The 15,904-nt window shown below is 43.6% G+C and overlaps 1 protein-coding gene across 7 annotated transcripts in view; it reads right to left on the bottom strand.

Annotated features, from left to right (window-relative positions):
- Positions 1–2,884: 2,884 nt before the first annotated feature.
- The window catches only part of HEG1 (heart development protein with EGF like domains 1), a 95,465-nt gene continuing 82,445 nt past the window's right edge, over positions 2,885–15,904 (bottom strand). For 6 of the 7 annotated variants that reach the window (XM_024104814.3, XM_024104816.3, XM_065561533.1 and 3 more), the window contains 2 exons: positions 14,924–15,098; positions 2,885–13,331 (listed from right to left, as the gene is read on the bottom strand). In XM_024104814.3, the coding sequence (XP_023960582.2) occupies positions 13,182–13,331; positions 14,924–15,098 (325 nt within the window). In that variant the 3' untranslated portion in view covers positions 2,885–13,181. Of the gene's footprint in view, positions 13,332–14,923; positions 15,099–15,416; positions 15,476–15,904 lie in introns of those variants that run through there. The other variant, XM_065561532.1, reaches the window with a different exon arrangement.

Here is a 15,904-nt window from a genome sequence, read left to right on the forward strand (position 1 = left end):
TAGGGGATGGCAACACAGCACATCTGGCAGGGACTGTAAGGAAGTTGGCAGTTTCAGTACAGTGAGTGGTGTGCAGGCTGAAAGGGAGAGAAGAGGGAAATGACAGGCAGCTCAGAGAGTGAGAGAGAGAGGCGATTAGAAGCAGCAGTGGAAGAGATATATAGTGCTTCAGAAGGATCAGATCAGGAAGATGTAGGCTCAGAAGTGGTGGTGACTGTGGACAGACGGTGTAGCCCATACTTTCCCAGGAAAGTAGTGGCAAGCCAGCCTTTGTTTACTAGTCTTGTTGCAGGGCTGGAAAGAGTTACAGCAGAATGAAATGAGCATTGGCTGAAGGTGATTTTATTAAAAAAAAAATCCAGTGAGGGCTCTGTGGAACCACCTGCCCTTACACCTGTTAGTTCTATGCTATCAGACAACCGGTTCCTCCCCAGCACATGCGGACAAGGCTGGCTTGCCGCCCATTCTGCCTGGATTACTATCCCAGTCTAGGGAAGGAAGTTTGACCCAGTCAGGCGTTTGACTTTGGCTGGTCCCATTGCTCACTCCCCCGGCCCTGGCTCTCGTCTGGGTGATGAAGAGCCGGAGAGAGTCCCAGTTGGGATTACAGTTATCACCAATTGTGCCTCAGGGATTCTGAGGTTGACCCTGCTATGAATGGTCTAGTGATGAGGAGGCCAGATGTGAAATCTCTCCTTTTCCCACCGCTGTGGTCACTGATGTGAAAACATTAGATTGTGTAGCCAAGTCTGCGGGTCCTATGAAAAAAGGAGGCTGTGGCTGTGAATGCCCAGCATTTGGAAGCCAGAGCCTCTATGCTGCAGAAACTAAAAGACGTAACACTCCAGTAGCATCAGTCACAAACACAACCTGCAGTTATGATGAAAGGAGCCCCCCAGCCACCAGGGGGTGGAGCACATGGACATTCCTTCTACTCCCCGAGATTCAGCAGGAGGCAAAGCCACGCCCGTCCACCTCATGGGGGTGCGGCTTTGCCCTCTCCTACCTGTCAGGGTCCACCCTTAACAGGCACGGGGTGGGTGGGGGGGCATGTCCTCTGTTTCAGGTGACACACCCAGGCCCAGCCAGTTACTGGAGGAATGATGATCAACCCCGCCTGCAGATTAGCAGAAAGAGGAATTTGGACCTGCTTTGCTCAAACTGCAATGAGCAGCGGCAGCATAACACAGAGACGTCAAAGGCCTTCAGCAATAAATGGAAGATATGATCCTAGCCTGTCAGCCCCACCCGTCCCATCCCATGAGCTACCTCACAGGAACCTTCCTCTTTTTCATGGCCTCTCCTCCCTGCTTCAAGGTCAGCTGGCCATGACGGAGGGAACCACAGGCATGACTCCAATAACCCTCCTGTAGTATTGGGGCCTCTTTAGGCACTGACACAACCAGAAGACCCACTATATCAGCGATGGCGAGGGGCTGCCATCTTATTTTTGTTATCGATACTGGGGCAGCCATCAGCATAATTTGGGACGGAGATCCACAACATTCTCCCTGGTCCTCAGGGACAACCAAAGTGCTAGCCACATTTACAAACATCTGTGTAATAGTGAGACTTTCACAATCACTTGTAATTCAAGTGGGAAATGTGAGGAGAGTGTTTGTATTTCCAAATATCAAATTACCTAACCCTTACAATAATTTGTTAGGATCATATTTTTCTCAGTTAGCTTGGAGGTATTGCTGATCTGATTAACCAGCTTTTGTGTGTTACAGCAGCAAGGGAATTAGACTGTCGACCAGTAATCATACCCGAGTGTGGTTTGGTGACACCAGTGGAAAAGCCAGTGGGCTATGACCTGGCTAAAGTGGTAGAGAAACATGCAGGACAGAAGATGTTACAGGCATTGAGTCTGAACCATGTAAATGTCTGTGCCAAACACAAGCATGATTTGTGGGCGTATGGTAGTTACTGTTTTCATGGCTGATGGAGACATGCCTGCACAAAGACAGCACCCCTTCCTGGATAAAGCTAGCCCCCTATACTTGTCCCTATGGCATCCCTTTTAGAGCAAGGAGTTCACAGATGTACATCAACTGCTTATTTACCTTTTTGGCTCATCCAGAAGCCGGATGGCTCCTCATGCCTTACCATTGATTACAGGCACCTCAATCACGCCACACCTTCCTATACAACCACAATAGCTAAGATGCCAGATTTAACTAAGTCATTTGCCCCCAAGGTTGTGTGGTTTACAGTCCTGGATATAGGTAATGGGGTTTGGGCTTTACTGCTAGTCTGAGTGTCACAGTACAGGTTTGCATTTACCTTCCAGGCAGTCCAGTTCACTTGGGAAAGATTACCCCAGGGATATCATAACACTCCGACTATACTCCACGCCAAGCTGGAGCAGGTGTTCTCATGATTTTCCCAACCTTCTGTTGTGTTTCAGTATGTAGATGACATCTGCCTAGCAACTCGGGTGAAAGAAGACCATCTACAGAGACTGGATGAGCTCTTACAGCTCCCTGAAGCTGTCAGGTTAAAGTGTAACCCTAGCGAAGCACAACTAATGTCCACTCAAAGTGTCTTTCTTAGGAATCACCTTGACAAGAAGGGGAAGGCAGATGCTGTGCGAGCATTGCCTCTGCCGAGAGAGACTGCAGCCTTGAGGAATGTTTGGGCGTTAACAGGGTATCACTGGGATTTTATTCCTAAGTAGGCCTCTATTGCGTGGCCTTTATACCAACTTTGGAAAAAAGATGTAGCCCTGGAATGGACTCAGCAACACACGGAAGTATTGCCACTCAGACCTACCATATTTTTTGCTCTCAGGATCATCTTCTATCATTAGATGTTTTTTCCCTACCCAGAAAGCCTTCAACATGCCCATTAAATGTTATTCAACAATACAAGTCCAGAGTCATAATATTAATAGTTTTATTGTATTCTTTTATGATGCTGACTAGAACGCCAGACTTAATTGTACTGGAAGCAGGTATAAAAATAATCCAATCCTGAAAAATTATACTTTGCTACTACAGTGCTGTATAATTAGTGGAGGTTGCAAATATGATACAACTTTAAATAACATTGGTTTGGAAAATTAATTAAAAAACTACTCAGAAGCTAACATTCAGAGATATGAGAAGGGAAATCCAGAACAATGTAAAAGACAGAAAGCGGGTCTACTGACTGTACATGCATTTTAATAATAGAAACATAAACCAATGTCACATCTTTGCCTTTTGCAACAGACTTTGCTGAAGGTGAATTTTACTGATGCAATTCTGAAGACTGCTCCAGCAGTAGTAATGATTTGTGTATCGTGTTTGCTTTGTCTTAAGAAAAAGTCCTAGAGAATTTAACAGAGATTAAACCAATAGGGCTTTATAGAATTTCCTCTAAAAACCTAAACCATTTAAGAAGGGAGGATATCCTTCCTGTAAGTTAAGAAGGGAGGATATCCTTCCTGTAAGTTCTTCTTTAACCATTCTACATGATTGTATAGCAGGGATACAATTCACTATCAAATTCTGTAGGATTGTTCAAGAAAAGTTATCCTTTTCTGTTACGTTCCCTAGGACTTTCCCACAGCTCACTGTCGTAGTTTGCAGATCTGTGGGCCACTCCCTTCACTTATTACTTTGACAAAGCTCCCATTGATTTCAATTAGAGTTTTGCCAGAACAGGCACTCCGGGACCTCACCATTTAATTACTGCTTCAAGAGAACATAAGGCCAATACTTCTCAGGTCTCCCTCATCAATCCTTCAGGTTGAACCCAAATTACACGCATCACATATGAAATAATTATTGCCCTACACGGAGCAAGGTTTTTTACAACAAAAAAGCCAAATAATTAAACTGTCTGATCCATTTATTTCTTCTTTCTGGCTTATTGTTCAACTCTTTTTCTTGCATCATTATGTGTCTTTGTCGTGCATTGGAGCTTTTGTGTCTTCCAGACAATGAAAAAATAAATATGATTTATTTAGCTCTGTGAAACTTACAAGACACACACAGTATATTAGACGCACCCCATGTAAAGTGGCATGCTCTGTTCTTATTTCCAACAGGGCATCTGAGAGTAAATTGGCCAGTGGTTTCTCAGCTATGAGCACAGGAAACACCATCTTTAGCTCTAGAAGGCCTTCGTATAGAAGAAATGTTGCTCAATTATTAAAGGTTTCCCCACCTAAAACAATGTATGAAATTCACATTCATTCTCTCTTTAAGAAGGTGCTCCAGATCTTGAAAAATAACATATGTACAAGCTCACATGCTACTGGGTTTGCTACAATATTAAGTTCATGTTTTAAAATTAAACACAATATTCAAGGTGGCAAATAGTCATACAAATGGCCAGAGTTGAAGTAATGCATGCAGTGAAGCACAATTCATCCTGAACTTGGCGTGAATCGAGGCCTGAATCAAACACCCATTAAAATCAGCGGGAGTGTTTTCCCATTGACTTCAATGGAAATTGGATTAGGTCCTGGGTCTTCTAAGAAGCACAAAAAATAGCACTGAAAGAAGAACATTTAAGTAAAATCTATCTGTTTCTTTTGATTTTAAGGAAGAAATCTGAAGATTAAACATTGACTAGAGGGAATGAGGAATCCAGATGAATTGGGAAAAGAGACTGGAACTGACAAGCGTTGGGAAGGAATCCCTATGAAGTACTACAGCATTCTACAGTAATGGCCAAACCCACTACATCTAATCACAGGGCTCCTGCAGTGCTTGGGGAAAGTCCGGTGGAATACTGCAGGGGAAATATAGATTAGAAGGGAACAAGTTCCTACCTAGATGCAGCTGTACAGGATTTTTAAATGTATTTTGCTCCTGATATCTCAGGCAAATGCACCTGCAGTGCTGAGCCTTGTTAGTGTTGGGGGGCTGGCGTGCCATGGCATTAGACAGGGAAGTCAGAGCTTTATAGGAAATGTGGCAACAGAACAAGGATGAATTGTCTCAGTGTTGCTTAATGTGTTAGGGGGCACAGGGCAAACTGCATTGACTGTTCTGCTCTTTGTTCTGGTTACGGCCCCATTTAAAGTTTTGAAGTTCTGTTGGCACATTGCCATATTCTACTGCAAACCAGTGGGGAACAGCAGATCATACCAACAAAGCAAAGAAGTCCCCCCCTCAAATTTAGCAGTGGGTTTTGAATGCCCCCAATAGCCAGGCCAAATTTTGCAGTTCTAGTCGTCTTAAGTTGGCTGCCCCTCTGAGCCTGGCTATTGGGGGCATTCAGCCCATAAAAGCCCCTCAGGCACAGCGGTGTCAAAACAATTGATAAGTCACCATAAAAAAAACCCCGAGCACATAGACAGCTTTTCCTACCAAGTAACGAAGTTTCCTACCCCACCTATAAGGCTGCCTGTTAGCCTGGTTCTGCTATGATCTGCCAAGCAAGCTGACCTAGCTTTGATGCCTACTCCTGGTCTCTTGCTCTGCATGCCAGCAGGGGCTAGGAGACCTGCAGATGCAACATGCTAAATGTATGGTGGATGCGTAAGTGGAGATGGGATACACCTCATCTTGCTGAACCCCTTGTCGCCTTAATCAGCAATACTGAAACACTCTGAACAGAGTTCTGTCCATCCCTCCTTGCTCAGGAGAATGACGGCCATGACACATGGGAGCAGTATTAAGAGTGGCCTAAATGTTCAGTTTCGGGTACCTAACAATAGGAAACATAACCATTGGAAAAACCAGGGTACTTTGATTTAGGTGTGTGTCTATGGATTTAGCTTAACATAAGGTGCCAAAGTTTGAAAATATTGCCCTAGGGGCAGAGAGAAAGAGGAGGAATGGTTTATCATCTGGAATGCTTCCAGACCTACAGATAGGAATAACAAACCATGTACCATTAGTGTATGGGGCTTAGCTACCAAGGTGATAGCTAGATAGAAATAGATGTAGTGGATAAAAATAGACAGACAGGATTAGTGTTTTGTTTTTAATTGAAGCAAACAATGAAAAAAATGTATCATATCCACGTCACATGTAGTGATGATCAGGACTGACTCTAGCTGTTCCGTTTATAGCACTCAACACTAAGGTGCATTGCACCCAACTAGCATTCTCTGCATTAGCAGAGTTAGGATTGTGTTGGTATTTGGCAAAAATTGGAAAATTATATTCTCTGCATTCTGTGTTTGCAGGAGATCAGCAATCAGAAAGACTGGTTTCGAAGTGGAGTGACTCACAGGATACATTTTTGATAACACTGGTTTTCTGAAGAATTTCACACAAAAAGTGAAATTCACCCTTGTGCAGAGAGCCACTACCAGCCCTATGCACTAAGGCCCACTTAAATCCTCTAAGTAGAGTTTAAGTCAGAATTGTATGAGGCATAGGTTGTGTGCTGAGTGTTTACACAGGGTAGATTTCATCCTTGCTGCAGATAATCACTACAAACTTTCCTAAATGTTGTTGCAATGTACGCTGCGAGAAAGAGCTATGTTTCAATTTGCAACCAAAATTTTATAGACAGAATGTGCAGGAGCTCTATGAGCCCAAGAGTTCATTTAGGTACCAGCCTAAAAGCATGTGGAGTCTTTAAAGGATAAACGCTAGTATAAAAAAATATTTTCTTATCTCTACCTGCTGCGCTATGTACAAAGGTTCAATAAAATAAAGATAAGAGATCTTTCTGGAAAAATCCTGCAGCCATTACTCATGGACTAGAATCAATGTTTCTCAACCTTTTTGATACCAGGAACCAGCTTGCTACCTTGCTATAATGTGTCAGAGAGATCTTGGGGACCAGTGCTGGTCCATGGACTGGTCATTGAGAAACACTCTTGAGGCCTCTCGCAGTCCTACATTTCTATGATTCGGGTAATCCCGCTGATTTTAATGGGACTGCACACGTGATTACAGGCTGCAGGTATGCACCCAAAGGGGCGCTTAGTAACAAACGAAGACATTAAAATGAACAGTTAACAATTAGACTGTTTAATGAGCCAAAGTTGGAGTGATCCTTTCAGTTCTAGGTACTGGTCCTGCAGCCCTTACTCACACAGGTAGTCCCACTGACTTCAATGGGATGGCTCATATAGAGCTCAACTCCTGTGAGCGATTGGGCCTCCTTAACTCTTAGTGAATCATTAGGAACTGAGCACTTTGCAGGATTAGACGCCTCAGAGCTACTTTGTGTGAGGGCTGCAGGATCAAGCCCCTCATTTGTATCATCAGATGGGCCTCTGATGGGATGTAGCACTAAGACAGCAGCCCCCAGTGAGGGGGGCAAAAGCACCATTCACTGAATGGAAATACTGATTAAAGTGCCAAGGGTTTCCAACGGCTACTTTGAAAGTTTAGATCCTTTATCATAGAATCATAGACATGTAGGGCTGGAAGGGACCTTGAGAGGTCCTCTAGTCCATCACCTCCAATGAGCAGAACCAACTAAACCTAGACCATTCCTGACAGGTGTTTGTCCATCCTGTTCTTAAACACCTCCAGTGGCAGGGATTCCACAGCCTCCCATGGTAATCTATTTCAGTGCTTAACTATCCATCCACTGTTACACTGATCAACACCCCCCACAATACACCTTTCAAAATCCACGGATCCTACACATGCCTATCACAACATGAGTTTGTACCTCATCCAGTGCACTAACTGCCCCAACAACAACTATGTGGGTGAAACCAGGCAATCCCTAAGCTCTCAAATGAACTCGCACAGGAAAACGATAAAAGACAAAAACACCCTTTCACCTGTGGGTGAACACTTTTCACAAAGCGATGTGACCTTTCAGTCCTCATCCTCAAAGGAAACTGCACAACACTTTCAAAAGATGAGCCGGGGAGCTTAAATTCATTACTCCGCTAGACCCTAAAAAACATGGACTGAAGAGACACACTGGATTTATTGTTTATTACCATAATCTGTAACCCACTAACCCCCTCTTTTTGTTAGCAGGCCACTCTACATTGAATGGTTCCTTACAATACTGTATGTGCTAACTACTTATGCTAAGTAATCTGTTCCACTTGCATTTTGCTGTGATGCTGGGAGTACCTTTTCCCAGACCCAAAGAATAACTCAGTGTGGTTCGAAAGCTTGTCTCTCTCACCAGCAGAAGTTGGTCCAACAAAAGAGATCACCTCACCCACCTTGTCTCTCTAATATCCTTGTAGTTAGACAGTTTTTCCTAACATGTAACCTAAATCTCCCTTGATGCAGATTAAGCCCATTACTTCTTGTCCTCCCTTCAGGGGACAAGGAGAACAATTGATCACTGTCTTCTTTATAACAGCCTTATCTGACTGCTGTTATCAGGTGCCTCCTCAGTCTTCTTTTCTCAACACTAAACATACCCAGTTTTTCAAGCTTTCCTTATAGGTCTGGTTTTCTAAACCTTTTATCATTTTTGTTGCTCTCCTTCAGACTCTCCTCCATTTGTCCACATGTTTCCTAAAGTGCGGCACCCAGAGCTGGACACAGTACTCCAGCTGAGGCCTCATCGGTGCACAACAGAGTGGTTAATATATACCAGAATGTTATTTGTCTTTTTTACAACTGCATCACATTGTTGGCTCATGTTTAATTTGTGATCCCCTATAAATATCAGCTCCTTTTCTGCAGTAATACTGTCTAGCCAGTTATGTTTATCTATTAAGCTGTTTTGTGTATTAGAACTAATCACTAGAGTTTTCCTTTAAGTAGAGCTCCTTAGGAAGGGGTAGATTATGCAAGAATCACACTGCCTGCTTGTTCAGAGTTGAGCTATGTTAAATATTACCATATGTGGGCTTGAGCCTGAACAAGGCAGGTATGAAGTTCAGGGCAAGATCAAAAGCCATAAACAGGGTGGGAAGAACAGGGGACCCTGACCTGAGAATGTTGGTGCACTATCACATTGTTACTTCTGCCTATTGCCTGCAGCAGTAACATAAAAAGCGGAGTGTGCAGTTAAGTGTTGCATTTGCACACTATGGATCACACTTAAGCAAATGTCTCCTCAGATACATTCCTCTGTTGCACCTCTCTTATCTTGCAATCTCAAGAGGAAGGGACACGGCATGAACAGGGGTCTGAAACCTACTACCATGAAGTGCAGAGAAGGAGAGGTTACTCACCTTGTGCAGCAACTGGAGTTCTTTGAGATGTATGTTCCTGTGGGTGCTCCACTTCCGTTACACCTGCGCCTTTGATCAGTGGTTTTTGGTGGCAGCACCCATGTACGCGCCCCACACATCCTTGTACCCCGCAACAAGCCTATATGGGGCCACTGGATGACCCGTCCTCAGTTCCTTCTCCACCGTAAGTCCCACAAAGGAGACTCCAAAGCAGAGGGGAAGGAGGGCGGGTAGTGGAGCACCCATAGGAACACACACGTCGAAGAAATACAGTTACTGCACAAGGTGAGTAATCTCTCCTTCTTCCTCAAGTAGTGTCCCTGTGGGTGCACCACTTCAGAGCAGTACAGCCCTAAGAAGGTGAGAGGTTTGGACCAGGGTCCAATACAGAAGAGAGAACTGCATCGGCTACAGCTGCATCTGATCTTGCAGCAGACACCAAGGCACAGTGATTAGAAAAGATAGGTGGCTGAGGACCATGTTGCGCTCTACAGATGTCTCCAACTGACACATCCTTAAGCTAGGCAGTAGAAGAAGAAAATACTCTAGTGGAATGTACTACCACTCTTGAAGGGAGTTGAATCTGAGTTTCGTCATAACAGACTGTAATACATCAGAGATTCACTTTGATAACTTCTATTTTGAAATAACCGAACCCTTCTTTCTGTCTGCAATGGATACAAATAATCTAGGAGACCTTCTGAAAGGTTTGGTCCTATCTAAATAAAAAGCTAATGCATCTAGAGTATGCAACATGGCTTCTTAACTAGTCCAATGTGGTTTTGGGGGAAAACAAACAAACCAGGCAATGAATGGTTTGATTAAATAAGAAATTCTGAGGACACTTTAAGTAAAAATCTGGGATGGGCCCACAGAGATACTTGCTCTGTAATGAATACCATAAATGGGGGTCCACCATTAAAGTCCCCAATTCTCTGACCCTTTGGGCAGAAGTTAGAGCTACCAAGAAGACTGTCTTCATTGATCGATCTAACAAAGAACAAATACCTAGTGGTTCAAAGGGGTACTTCATAAGGCAATGCAGGACTAGGTTCAGGTCCCAACTAGGAGTAGAGTCTCTGATTTGTGGGCAGAGATTCAACAAACCTCTTAGGAATCTTACCATGGCCGGATGAGCAAAGAGCAACAAACCCCTTATGGGTATGCAAAAGGCCGTTATTGCTGCTAAGTAATAGCCTAATGGAGTTCATAGAAAGACCCAATGTTTTCACTTCCAACAGATAATCCAGCTGATGACTAGAATAGCCTCATGACAAGAGAAGCACTTTTTAAATCCCAGGAAGCCTAGCAATCCCAAGCAAATTACAACAAATTGACCCCTATTGAAGGGGGGGGGGAACTCAACCCTAACTATATCTATGAACAAAAATATTTTTAAATAACATTTTAAACTTTTTTGTAGAAAGAAAGAAAGAAAGAAAGAAAGAAAGAAAGAAAGAAAGAAAGAAAGAAAGAAAGAAAGAAAGAAAGAAAGAAAGAAAGAAAAAGAAAGCTGTTCCAACAACTACAAACAGAACATATTAACCAACAAACTAAATTCCGAATACTAGTAGAGAACAGGCACAGTTGTAGACTCTGTCTCAGGCCGCAGGTGGTTGAGAAGGAACTGAGGGTGGTTCGTCCGCACGGCCTCATATAGTCTTGGTGTGGGGCAGGAGGGGTGTGGGGGACATATGTGGGCCAAGCAGATGCTGCTACCAAAAATCTCCAGCCAAAGGCTCAGGCACACCTAAAGTGGAGCACCCAGAGGGACACTACACTCAAAGAAGAACTAATGCCTAGTACTGAATCTTACTTGTGTGTCTGTTCACACTTGAGACGGGGCACAACAACTTGCTGAGTGCTGGGCAAGACTCTTTAAGATCACAGGCTCTATGGCAAACAAACACTATTAAGTGTCAGTTAATTGCGGGTCTGTCTTCACTATAGAGTTAACTCATGTGACCTTCCCTGCAAAGTTACTGCTCTAGAGTTATCTTAGCCAGCGACAGCAGTCACTCTGGGACATAGCACTCAAGTTCCTGCGTCCACACTGATGCTGTACTCACTCAAATGTGGCGCTAAGAACTCTAAGGGCACGTTCCATTGTTAATCGCTGCAGTAAGCGAAGCCACTCTATAAATTCTTTCCCATGTATTGTGGGAGAACTTGTAAGCCTTTTCTGAGCACACAGGGAGAATTGTGGGAAGGCGTTGTAAGATTAGTGGCACTAGAGTGGAGCTAGCCTGCAGCCACACTGCAAAGAGATTATGTTAACAGCTGATTCGAGTTTAGTTTATACCCCACCTCAGACCAGCTAACTTGAGTTAAGGATTTTTGTGTGTGGAAGGGAGTTGAGCTAGGGGCAACTTGAGTTATAATTCGAGTTCACTTTGCAGTGAAGACAAACTCTAAGTGTTTTTGATTAACGTGATCTTCACCAAGCACCCAACCCTGCACAGAATGAAGTCAGAGAGCTTTGGATCAGACCCTTAGTTAGGAATGTAATAAATTATCTATTTGGAGCTTCTTCCTCAGTGATCAACAGACATTTTTACAACAGCCAAATGTGATATCTTCAAAAATAATGTGTTCAGGGAAGCTACATAATATCACCAAATAGGATTGGTGAAATAAGTTAAAGAGTTCTTCAACAATGAAACAACTGTGAAGTTAGACCCTATTGAAAAATGCAGAAAGACCTTCACAACAAATATGTTATAGTTTTTCATGCCAATTTGTTGTTGATTGTTCAAATTTTCTAAAATCACAGACTACACAATAAGCTTGTAAAAAATGCTTTTTTGCAAAAAATGTTGAATTTTTGGGGGTCAAAATGTCACAAATTCCTGACCAGCTCCATTTGCAGTGACTAACTGTCAATCCAGTGCAAACTGCCAGCTAACAGGACTGACACAGAGAAGACAGCTGGAAGTCCTTAAGCCTTGTGCTTCTCCCACAGTCAAATGCATCTGGCCACAATAGGCCTGATTTTCTGATGTGCTGAGTAGCTCTGCAGTGCCCATTGAAATCATGGGAGCTGTGGCTGGCTGGATCCAATGCAAAGTCTAAAATTCATGGTACATCCGTCCAACCAGGGCTATAATACTTCTGTTCTTGCCCACTTTCTCCCTGAAGTTCATTATGGCTACACACATTTTCTGCAAAGCAATGCGATCTACCTCAACAATTTTATCTTGTAATTTATTGCTCCATTAACGAACACTTTATCTGATCTTGCTGCTTTTAAAAAGCATTTAAATTCCTGCTGGAGGTTGCTATGGTGACTTACCACAAAATAACACCACAAGTTTTGAACAACAATGCAGCTCAGTGGGCAATACACTGTCACATTCAGACATTTCCAAACACAAAGGAGATTTTCAAAGCAGTGCAAGGGATCAGTTATACCTTTTCCCATTAAAATTAAGGAGGTGTGGCTAAATCCCCCATACTCCTTTGAAAATGTCAACCTATGAATTCAGCCATCATTGCCAGATGCAGTGCTTAGTTAAGCACTGAGACACTTGACAGAATGACACATACCAATAAAGAAAAATAATATTTAGTGGGCAATCCAGCTCCCTTGTTGCATAGGAAGCAGATCACAACATGGAAAGGCAGAGAAGGGTCTGAAACGAACATACACTTCCTACCTAAAAAGAGCACACAGTGCATCTTTGCATAAAAGTTGGCCAAGAGGAAACACACAGCAGTCAGACCAATATCTGTAATTTTACAATATCTGTAAACAAAACACTCCCTAGTGGTATTCATTTTAGAGTGCAGGCAACAGTTAGTCTGTCCGTACTGATCTATTAACAAATTCATGTTATGTGACGTCAATGGCGAAGATAAAAGTGGAATGCACAAGTTAACTTCCATAAACTTCCACCTGGGTATTTTACAGATCTGCATATTGGCTCATTCTTCCCCTCCATCTTCGCTACTCAACAACTACAAATGGGTTTTCAAGGCAGCAGTGCTCTGTGTTCTTTTGAGTTCAAAGTCCTTCCTGTATGTGAAGATTATGACTGGTATCAGCTGAACTGTCACGTGACAGAGTGTACCTGGTAAACAAGGACACATATCTATTTTGATCTTCCACTCCCACACAATTATGTTAAAAATAGTCTCTTCTTCTGGTTTCATCACTAATAAAGGATAGGTTATATTGTCCAGGGTAGATGCATGAATGTCTGGATCCAGGTAAACCAGTGTAGGGAGGATAAAGTCCATTTCTTTCCAGTTCCGCGTTTCTTAGACCAGTCGGCTATAGTATAAAAAAGAAAAGAAAAGAAAAGGCTCTTATTCTGAGGCCTGAGTCCTATTTCAAATGTAGCCTTAAAATTTTTTCTTTCTCCAGACTCACATGATGAAATAGAAACACACTTGAATTTGTTTGTTTTTATTGTTCTTGTCTGAGTTCCCTTTTATTTCAGGCATTTATTTAGCTGATGTAACTTAGCGTAGCTTCAGTGAAGTCAATGGAGCTATGTTATATAAGAATGGCCATACTGGGTGAGACTAAAAGGTCCATCTAGCCCAGTATCCTGTCTTCCAACAGTGGCCAATGCCAGGTGCTTCAGAGGGAATGAAATGTTGATTTACACCAGTTGAGGATCGGGACCATAACTTTAAGCAATGATTTAATACAGTTATTTCAGTGGCTACAAGGAAATGTCGTGGTTTGAGATGAGCTCTCAGATCCATCCCACCTGCTATTACAGGATTGTTCCTAGCTATTTTCTAGGGCTTGTATTTTTTTGTTCAGTCTAATTTTAAATATCTCAAGCAACAGGGACATGCCTAGACTTCATCTCTGATTCCATGATGTGCACTCTCAGAGCAGTGGAATAGGAGGACTCTGCGAGGCTCATTAATACATTGTGAACATTTATTTTTACCACCACGTGTGTGCAAGGGCAACTGTTTGGCTAACTCTCAATCAACAAAGTGACACAGGCCTGAACAGCTGTTAGCCTTTGCACCTGGTAATTAAAAGGGGAGAGGATCTGGAAACTACCAGGGTTTAGCAAACACTTCCTCAATCACTGAACACAAAGGGAGGTGCTACGCACATGAAGAACGCTAATACATCAGCACAATGTGCTGCAGGAATACCCTTCTTAGGGAGCCCAGAAAGATGTTAGCAGCTCCACTTTCAAAGAGAAGCTAATGCCACATGGAAGCCTCTGAAAAAATTCCATTTAGAGACAACTCTGCTGAGTAACCATAGTAAATTAGCAGAGACATCTGGATGCCAACAGGATCTTTGCTTCATAACGCCTAGACTGTGGAATCCTTACTCACAGTGAGCACTAAACCGCTGTTGGCTCTTGTTGGGATATTCGTCATTGCTGTACAATGATGGTTCTGTACCAACAACCTGCAAAAACTCACATTCCTGTTTATTGGTTATAATAAAGGTCTTCAGAAAAGTTTAGGAAACCCCTCAGTTTCCAAGGCTCTTTTGCTATCTGAGAGCAGGGACAAGGGTCAATTCCATTGCTATGGTATATCCCAATAAACGTGCTCTGGAAAAACTTAAATTTACCTTGCAAATAAAATGCAAATCAAAACAAAGTAATGCTCACGGTCCTCTTATATTGCTGGACAACATCATTGCAAAATATGGGCCTGATCCTTCAGCATTTATTCACATGAGTAACTACATTGACTGCATTAGATTTACTCACATGAGTAATGGTTTGCAGGCTCAGAAACTGTGCCCGCAAGACCCTCAAACCTCAGGTATTTGCTTTTGTATTACATGCCATGTGTCCACATCTCACGTAGCAAAGGATACACTCTCTGGACCATCAGACAAAAGAGAAAGTACAGATGGAACCCAGGAATAGATACCGAATAATAGACGTCCGTCATCTGCAGCAGGTTTTTAGTGCTTCCATTTTCTTGCATTTCTATGGTCTCTCTGCCCCACTCCTGTGCTCGAGGATTCTTGGGGTACTCGGCATATGGCGACATTTGGAAATCCCCACTCTTGAAGATGAGCTTACTTATGTCATTTTTGTTCTTCCTGTTAAAAAAAAAAAAAGGTTAAAAGGCAAAATTGACCTTGCTGTCTTGTTACGGTGACATGATTTAAGGAGATTTGCCCTGACTGCGGGCAGTGGTGTGAACCCGGACTGTAGGTGAAGAAAACTCCAGTTTTTGCCAATGCAGCTTATCCCTGGGGTAAGCTGCACTAGTGTAAAAATTGTTCTTTTCTTGTTCATAGTCAGGGTTTGCACTGGTGCCCGCTTGGCTGGAATCGCCAGCGCAGACAAGCCTAAACCTTGCGACTAAGGTCGGAATGACTTAACAGTGAGGGTAATTAACCCCTGGAACAACTTACCTAGTGACGTGGTGGATTCTCCATCACTTCAAGTCTTTACATAAGGACTGCCTGTCTTTCTAAAAGAGATGCGCTTTAGCTCAAACAGAAGTTATGGGCTTGATGCAGGAATCACTGGGTGAGAGTCTATAACCGGTTTTACACAGGAGGTCAGATTAGATCAGACATGGGCAAACTATGGCCTGTGGGCCACAGCCGGCCCATGGGACCGTCCTGCCTGGCCCGCCTAGTCCCTGGCCCCTCCCCTGCTATCTCCCCTCCCCTGCAGCCACGCCGCCACGCAGGCCGCACTCTGGCCTGCCGCTCCCGCCGGGCAGCATGGGGAGCGCAGCTGGCTCTGGCCGGGTGTCGCGGCTGCGAGCTCCTGCTGCAGGTAAGGGGGCGGGGAACAGGGGGGTTGGGTAAGGGAGCGGGAGGTTCTGGGGGGGGGGGAGTCAGGTAGGAGGGGGCAGTTGGATGGGGCAGAGGTTCTGGGGGGGCGGTCTGGG

Source organism: Chrysemys picta, chromosome 11, assembly GCF_011386835.1.
Source record: "Chrysemys picta bellii isolate R12L10 chromosome 11, ASM1138683v2, whole genome shotgun sequence".
Classification (NCBI taxonomy): Eukaryota; Metazoa; Chordata; order Testudines; family Emydidae; genus Chrysemys; species Chrysemys picta.